The 8,372-nt window shown below is 34.2% G+C and overlaps 1 protein-coding gene and 1 non-coding gene across 2 annotated transcripts; both read right to left on the minus strand.

The window, feature by feature from the left end:
* Nucleotides 1–2,872: 2,872 nt before the first annotated feature.
* Trnac-gca (transfer RNA cysteine (anticodon GCA)) lies at nt 2,873–2,944 on the minus strand. Its single transcript has one exon. It is a non-coding gene; the product is annotated as a tRNA-Cys (tRNA).
* Nucleotides 2,945–5,181: 2,237 nt separating this feature from the next.
* Nucleotides 5,182–7,386, minus strand: LOC127861836 (enhancer of split mgamma protein-like). The gene is made up of 3 exons (XM_052400516.1): nt 7,336–7,386; nt 6,311–6,406; nt 5,182–5,802 (listed from the first exon to the last, which is right to left on the minus strand). The coding sequence occupies exons 1-3, from the start codon at nt 7,384–7,386 to the stop codon at nt 5,182–5,184; spliced, it is 768 nt and encodes a 255-aa protein (XP_052256476.1).
* Nucleotides 7,387–8,372: the final 986 nt, after the last annotated feature.

An 8,372-nucleotide genomic window follows, 5' to 3' on the forward strand; every position in this document is an offset into this window, starting at 1 on the left:
TTTGACCTGTTTTCCATTGATCTATGACCTTGTTACTTGAAATGTACTGGAAAGATCTGTAAGATACTGCATGTTCTGTGATTTAAATGACATTGAGGATGAATATCATTTTGTTTGTGTATGCCCTAGGTAAAATGAATTTAGAAAAAAATACATAAAAAACAACTATTATATCAAACCATCTGTTTATAAATACTTGAATTTGTTAAAAACGGTGGATAAAATTGAACTTATTAATCTGTCACTGTTTGTCAAAAACGCGCTATCTATACGCTCAAGACTGATAAATGATATATCATAAAATATTCATCTCCTGTATACTTATGATGTATGTAACATATTTCCAACTGCATTTGTAACAATCTTATTTTAAAAACCACGAGTTTTGCTTTTTGTGTTGTTGTTTTTTTGTATTAAACATATTTGTTCTTATTATTTATTTTTGTATAAAATCACGTGACAATATATATGTGCGATTGTATATATATATAGACGATGTACTTTGTATAAGTCTTGAATAAAATTTTTATCTGTCTGTCTGTCTGTCTGTCTGTCTGTCTGTCTGTCTGTCTGTCTGTCTGTCTGTCTGTCTGTCTGTCTGTCTGTCTGTCTGTCTGTCTGTCTGTCTGTCTGTCTGTCTGTCTGTCTGTCTGTCTGTCTGTCTGTCTGTCTGTCTGTCTGTCTGTCTGTCTGTCTGTCTGTCTGTCTGTCTGTCTGTCTGTCTGTCTGTCTGTCTGTCTGTCTGTCTGTCTGTCTGTCTGTCTGTCTGTCTGTCTGTCTGTCTGTCTGTCTGTCTGTCTGTCTGTCTGTCTGTCTGTCTGTCTGTCTGTCTGTCTGTCTGTCTGTCTGTCTGTCTGTCTGTCTGTCTGTCTGTCTGTCTGTCTGTCTGTCTGTCTGTCTGTCTGTCTGTCTGTCAGTCAGTCTGTCTGTCTGTCTGTCTGTATGTCTGTCTGTCTGTCTGTCTGTCTGTCTGTCTGTCTGTCTGTCTGTCTGTCTGTCTGTCTGTCTGTCTGTCTGTATGTCTGTCTGTATGTCTGTCTGTCTGTTACAATTTGTAATTGGTAACACACCATCTCAACGTGGTTATCGTGTATGGCAAGTATTTGGAAACTCTGCTGATAGATAATACAGCTGTGATTCGGACCAGTTGTATACAATTTCCATTTTTACCTTTGGTTAAGATCGTGAAGGACGGTAATCGGCAGCGAAAACGTGTATTTGTGTCTACTCAAACTAAAATATAAACATTTTCAAAACATGATATTTTTGATTGCGTGGTCTACGAGAGATTAACATTTCCGACAACAATTTATGACGTACGAGATAACATGCGTGAGAAAGGACGGGCGTACGGACAGAAAAGTTAATTACTTATTACCTTCAAAATAGTACACACTATTCTTGAAACAGTCGACAAATACAGATACCTTGGTATACTGTTCAACGAGAAAAATGACTATACCCATAATTGTGACACTTTAGGTAAAGCAAGCTGGGCGCGCATTAGGTAGAATTATTAATTAAGTGCATCATCTAAAGGACTTGGGTTTCAAAACGTTGGATAAACTATACAGCTCTTGTGTCATACCGATTATGGATTACTGCTCTTCAGTTTGATATAAACAGTATCAACCAATTGACAACGTCCAACACAGAGCCATGCGGTATTTTCTCGGCGTTCACCGTTTCACGCCAGTTCTCGGAATGATCGGAGACACCGGATGGATTCCAAGTGTATACCGACGTTGGCTTTCCATGCTACGGTACTGGAACAAGCTCGTATAAATGGACGATCACAGAATCACCAAGAAGGTGTTTATTGCTGACTATAATAGTCACACGGAAAAAAATAACTGGACAAAAGACTTGAAAATGGTACACAGTACGATCGGTCTCGCAAACAATTTCGAAAATAAAACAGTGGTAAATATTTCACAAGCAAAAGATCAAACGCATCTTTATTATGCCAATAAATGGAGCCAGGATATTCAGCATGTTCCTAAATTAAGGACTTATCGACTTTTTAAGAGCACATTCAAGACAGAGGAATACATAACTTAAAAAAGAATGAACGATCAATTTTGTGCCAATTAAGAATGGGTATACTGCCATTACGAGTTGAAACTGGGCCATTTGTAGGAGAACGTTTAGAACAGAGGACGTGTAGATTGTGCCACGCTGATAGTATAGAAGATGAAGTACACTTTTTGTTTGAATGTGATACTTACAATGATTTACGGCACATACACTTGGCAGATATATCACCTGAGCTGACGAACCACAATTCTATTAGTAAACTTAATATACTTATGTCTTTATGTCCGCGAAAACTAGCTAAATTTATTGTAAAAGCATATTTAAAACGACGAACTGTTATCTATGCATAGTCCTTAATTTGTATACACTCGACATTAATTCCTGTACACAATCTTTCTTTCATATTCATATTCGTTATATATTATTCATATGCACCAGTGAATGTGGTGCTATTTGTACATATTTTGAAATATTCTTACTTACTATTCTGTTTTTGTGACTTATAGGCCCATCGGGTCGGATGCAAAGCATATTTGTATAGATATTAATATGATGTTCTGTTATATTGCACATGTCACGATAATAAACAACTTACTTACTTACTTATTTACTTTTATTTCCGAGCAATGCAAGGCACTTTTGCAGCAATTTTACAAAACAACATTCACAAACATTTTCACAAAAGAAATGGGCATATTTTATATATAAAACGGTACATTTTATTAATAAAACAACGTCTTATGACAGCAAACGAAATCTATAAGTTTTTTGTTGTTAAGGTACTCATGACAGAAATAGAACAATGGTGTCCGCTTTCATGAGCGTCTTAAAAATAAGGGGACACCCGGATTCGAACTGGGGACCTCTCGATCTGCAGTCGAATGCTCTACCACTGAGCTATATCCCCATATTTTAATATGGACAATCGGTATGGATATAACAAACGTTGATTTAGGTCTACGTTTTAAACCTTTTCATTGAACAATTAGTGAATTATTTAATGAGTTTTAAATACGCGATATTGGTGTGCTAATACTTTTGCGAATGTTGTTTCTATCGTCTTTTATTTAATACATTAACGTAGGTTTTTTTCAGTGGTCAAATGTTAAAAAAACACAAACTAAAAAACTAATTTCGATGAAGTAAGCTGAAGATTTAGGCTCAAAACATAATGTTTTGAAATAGATTATTACTTATTGCAAAGTGCGTACAAGATAAGTATTGATGCAAAGCATCAAAGGGCGTCAGGAATTTCAGTGTAAAAGGCACTCAATTAAGTTACATGGAACGATTTTTTTTTTTCTACTGTAAATATTAATATATTGGCCGATTATTTTAAACAAAATAGAAAAAGATACTGGAATAACCATTATCTATGATTTTGTGTTATAACCCCCAAATAACCATTATCTATGATGTTGTGTTATAACCCCCAAATTACCATTATTTTACTGGCATCCGTGTGCAGTTTTCATTAATGGAACAGAACTGCGTAGGTTTTAAAAAATCTGCTTCATCTTGTAAGCGTAATTTCATATTTTTCTCAACTCAAAAGGGGAGATGATTCTGAACTTATTCTTACGTTGCTCATATACGATAGGGGTTGAGTACTCATTGATATGAAAACACTGTAAACGTTTTAATGTGTTTACAACCCCCCCCCCCACCCTCTCACACATATATTTCATGGGCATAATAAAAACAAAAAATGGTTACAATACAACAGCATATTTATTTAAACTAAAATGTCTACATCAAAACAAAAAGTTAACATAGAACACAAATAAAATAATTTGATTCTACTGGGGCTTGAACCTTGGGCCTCTCACATGTGAAGCAAGCGTGTAACCACTACACTACGGAACCCCTTGAAAAATCACCTTCTAACTAAGATATCAATAAGCTATTAAAAGCTATTAATAGTCGGTTTAAATGTAAACCCGGAAGTTTAAACGCTGGATAGTGAGCGGGGTTAAAGGTCCATACCAAAGGGTCCATACCACTGGCAAGATACGGGTCAGGCCTGCGGACTTCTATATGTGGTTCTTAAAAAAACTGTAGAAGGACTTGATAGTAAGGAGACTGGGGTGCTGTGATGGTGCTCCTCATTGATAAGCGGCTGCTTCGTTTATCAAGACTCATTATTACAATTCAAAATACGTGTCGCGCTTCGCGCTCTATAGCGCCTTTATTAGTAACTAGGTGGTTGCTAGGATAGTGGAACGAAGAAGTTTTGTTTTTATACAAACCAGAAAGCTTCACCGGTTCGCGTATTTGCCCAGTCCCTGTGATAGTTTATTATTGCCCAGTCCCTGTGATCAGTTATTAATTAAAACAACTAGCTTTGCATTAGTGGAAATAAATGTTGTAGTAAATGTAAACGGCACAAATGAAGTACTTATTTACACTAATTAACACAAAAAATCACCACTATGCAAGATATTCTGACAACAATAATATATATATTGATCCTTAAAATAACTTCTCCTCCCATAAGCGAACAAAAACGTATTACATACTAGTCGCCGCACTTCTGTGCGACGCCAACAAATGTCCGCGTGTAAGATAATACTTCACTTTGTGTTTTTTATTTGGTATGATGTTCCTATTCTAGATTTATCCCATGTTCTATTAAGAACTCAGACTAGGATGTAATCTTCTGATGCAAGATTAACTTTTGTATCATCAAGATTTGTCATAGTTTTCTATTTTCTGTTATCCTATTTTTATACTTCCAAAAATAATGTCTATATTCCACCTCAGATATTCTATAACATCAAGATTATTAAAATATACTATTTGAAAAAAAAATCAAAATGTGAAATCACAAAGTCACAATGTTAATCTTTAAAAAAAAATGTCTTGTTAGAATTAAAACACTTCGCTTAATGCCCAATTGTACCATATTGGTTTGTAAAATTGTAGTCATTTTTATGTTGATTTAAAAAAATACATATAGATATTAATATTGCCAATAAGAATTTCCTGTTTCGTGCATATTGTAGATAGGAATAAAATCCGCATTGACAATTCTGAAAATCAACAAAAACAAAATCAGTATAGTATTAATTAGTTTATTGATCAACCTTGAAACAAACAATGCATACAAACTTAACAGAAACAAATCATATAACAGTCAAATGTCTATAATTCGAACGGTCTCCAGAAAGAGTCCCTTATCACGTGACCAACTTTGTCATCTTGTCCGTTGCCAATGGCGACAACATCTTCTGATCCGGATGTTGCGTCGAAACTGGTAGCCATGGAGACGTCCATGCTGGAATAACATGAGTCGGTACTGCTGTCGTAACGGAAACTCATGTCGTCTCTTGTATTTCCTGGCTCTGTTGTGCACATCTTTGTTCGAAGAAATCCGTTGATTGAGCTATTTGAAACAATTGGAGACAAGTTTGGCGTATAAAGAGAGGGTGAAGTAATAAAGCTGACGTCATTGTTTCTGGCTGGAGTCGAAATGAAATTATTTGCGGTACGTCCACTTGCTTTGCCTTTGTTTGGATTAAATCTGATTTTCTCAGTAAGCGTCTGATGAAGATGAGCACTCAAATTATAGGCCGAACTGACGTCTGTGACCTTGCAAGCTGATAAGTAGGTCATAACCTCTCTGAAACAGTCCTTGAACCCAGCATTGTAGGCTGCAGCCTCCGTAGCCATGGTAGCTGAACGTTGATGATGTTGAACCGTTGTCAAGTGAAACACTGTAAGATCGAGAATATCGGCCTTGTCTACACGTGTCATGGGGGCGGCCTGGAAAAATATATATTTATTATAATTGTTATTAGTAACAGTGTAAAAAAAATACCAAAATAAAAATGAAACAAATCTACTTGAAACTAGTTTTGAATGTGTTGTTCTTTATATATATTTAATATTGGGGTGTATACAGGTATCGGATGTAAGCAAACCTTTTTGCGGACATCAAATCACACTGTTTTACGGGATTGAAGTGTAATTTTGTAACGGATTCTGACATATTACACAGAATAAGCATAAGCATATGTCGTTATATACAAACATGTGAACAACTTCTAGCCATTTATCAAGTTGGTCATGAGTCATTGGCAGTTTTTTTTTGCAGAAGTGCCGAGTTGAATGGTACACATAATATTAAGATAAGACAACCCATTCACTCAGTTTCGAATTTGTAAACTTCTATGATACGTACACATTATCAAAACGGATTCTAGGTATACAATTTTGTTGTTTGAACCATATACGAAATTCATATTAAGAATTTATTGAACGTAAGTCATACCTGTTCTTTGATCGTGTCCGCTATAAGAAGCTTTAGTTGGTCGATGCTTTTGTTCATTCGCTCTCGTCGCTGTTTCTCAACAAGGGGCTTTCGGATCTGAGAAGAGAAAATAATGAGCATTTATTTAGTAAAAGTGTGCATGTTTGTTGGATTCTTCCCCGTTTTAAATATTTAGTTAGTCAGTTTAGCTAGCGGATAACATGTACCTATCAATTTACATTTGCACATGCATATTCCTGTCAATTACAACTTTCCTACTTGAATCAGAGGCAGGTATAGAACGGTCTTAGAAATACTGCCATGACCAATCTATGTTGTGTGGCCGACTCGGGAGTAGGGCTGGTGAACCAAGGATTGACAGTCCATCTAAGACACGGAAAATTGAAGTGTAAGTTCATGCTATAAAGATTTCATGATTTAAATCATTAAAAGTTATTCTAGTAGAGCGTTCGATGTTTGCCTTTATAAATGAAAACTGAACAATACAAGAATATCGTCCAAACAAATGAATGCTTAAGTATACATGTATACAGTCCCGTTCTAAACAACAACATTTATTAGGTCTTAATCACACGAGTGATTTTTAGCCAAATAAATTTAAAACACGTGTAATGCATTGATTTAAGGAAGCATGAAAATAAGTGAATGATACAATTTAACAAAGAGTTTATTGATCAGTAACAAAAGTAGTATCACTTTAACATTTATAATGACCATTATTCGCCAAATACTGAGGTAATGATAAAAGTTTTCAAAGAATTCACTGATTAGTAACATATGCAGTTTCAATTAAACATTGATATGGAATATTATTCATAAAATTCCGACAACAAATATTTTGCATAAAAATATCACATCATTTTTCCGTAAAAAACAGTTTGCATTAATTTATTTTTTTACGATTTATTATTTCTATATATTTTGTGTTCGCGTTTACATATACAATTTATTTAACGTTGGCCACCTTTGAAGTGGGTTTTAGGTATACAGTCCCGTTGTGATTATTTTATGAAAAGATGCCTTACCTTTCTTAAGTAGCGAGTAGTATCGTGTCGCTCATGCTTTATGGCAGCCATTACGATTTTCTCTGAGTGTTTACCAAAAAAGTGTCTTGTATATAATTCATGTAAGAATTGTTACAGCAAATGAAGTGTAGAAGTCGGTGCACTGTGTATAGCTTGTTGATATAATAAAATCTATAGATCTCAACAGAAATATTTGTATAGTGCAAAACTAGCAGGCCTTATATAGTCTTTTTAATAGAAGTGTGCCAATAAAAGACACGAGTTAATCGCTATTAACACCTTGCGTGGACATCCTTAATTAGCGAGACACGCATGACAAATTGAACACTTAAAGTTAAACGAGTCAGTAATGTTTCTCAAAGTATGACGCAATTACAAACAATTAATGGTATCAATAAACTACAAATTAGTATCATAATAAATTAGAGTATTCTCAGTAAATGTCAATTTATTGTGTTATATTATTACTTGATGTAAATTCATAATTTGCAAAAGTATATTGCGTTGAACAAATCAAAATGTATACAATAATTGTGTTTTAATGTCATGCTTCTGTCCTAGTTATCAAATTATATTAAATTGTCGAAGCAACATAAAAAACCACAACGATAACACAACCACAATCAAATACCTTACAAAAAAAATATCCAAAAAATAGTTAAATGGAACTTCATCCAATATGCATTTATAATTTGGAGCGTATCAATATTTAAATCATTTTAACGAAAATACTAGATAAATATTACTTATGAAATTATGAAATAAAGAAAAACATAGTTATTTGTAACATATACTTTTTTAAACATCAACTACTGCTTTTTAATTTTTACATACATACTTCTACTGATTGTTAAAAGCTTTCCCCGAGCGTTATTTGTAGGTAAAAGTAAACATAAAAGACACTGTTCAGTTTTTATCTATATTTTTATATAAATATTATTCTTATTTGTGGTCCCCAAATATAGGTTGAGCCCATTAAATTATAGTTTCGAATAAATAATTGTTTGCACATTTACGCATACGCACACGAAAAAATG

The sequence above is a fragment of the Dreissena polymorpha genome, chromosome 16 (genome assembly GCF_020536995.1).
Source record: "Dreissena polymorpha isolate Duluth1 chromosome 16, UMN_Dpol_1.0, whole genome shotgun sequence".
Lineage (NCBI taxonomy): Eukaryota > Metazoa > Mollusca > Bivalvia > Myida > Dreissenidae > Dreissena > Dreissena polymorpha.

Excerpts from the sequence above, each read along its gene's own strand:
- LOC127861836 (XM_052400516.1), bottom strand. The coding sequence starts at position 7,386 with ATGGCTGCCATAAAGCATGAGCGACACGATACTACTCGCTACTTAAGA. Across the intron at positions 6,407-7,335 it reads CTACTCGCTACTTAAGAAAG|ATCCGAAAGCCCCTTGTTGA; the intron begins GTAAGGCATCTT and ends TTCTCTTCTCAG. Across the intron at positions 5,803-6,310 it reads CGGACACGATCAAAGAACAG|GCCGCCCCCATGACACGTGT; the intron begins GTATGACTTACG and ends ATATTTTTCCAG.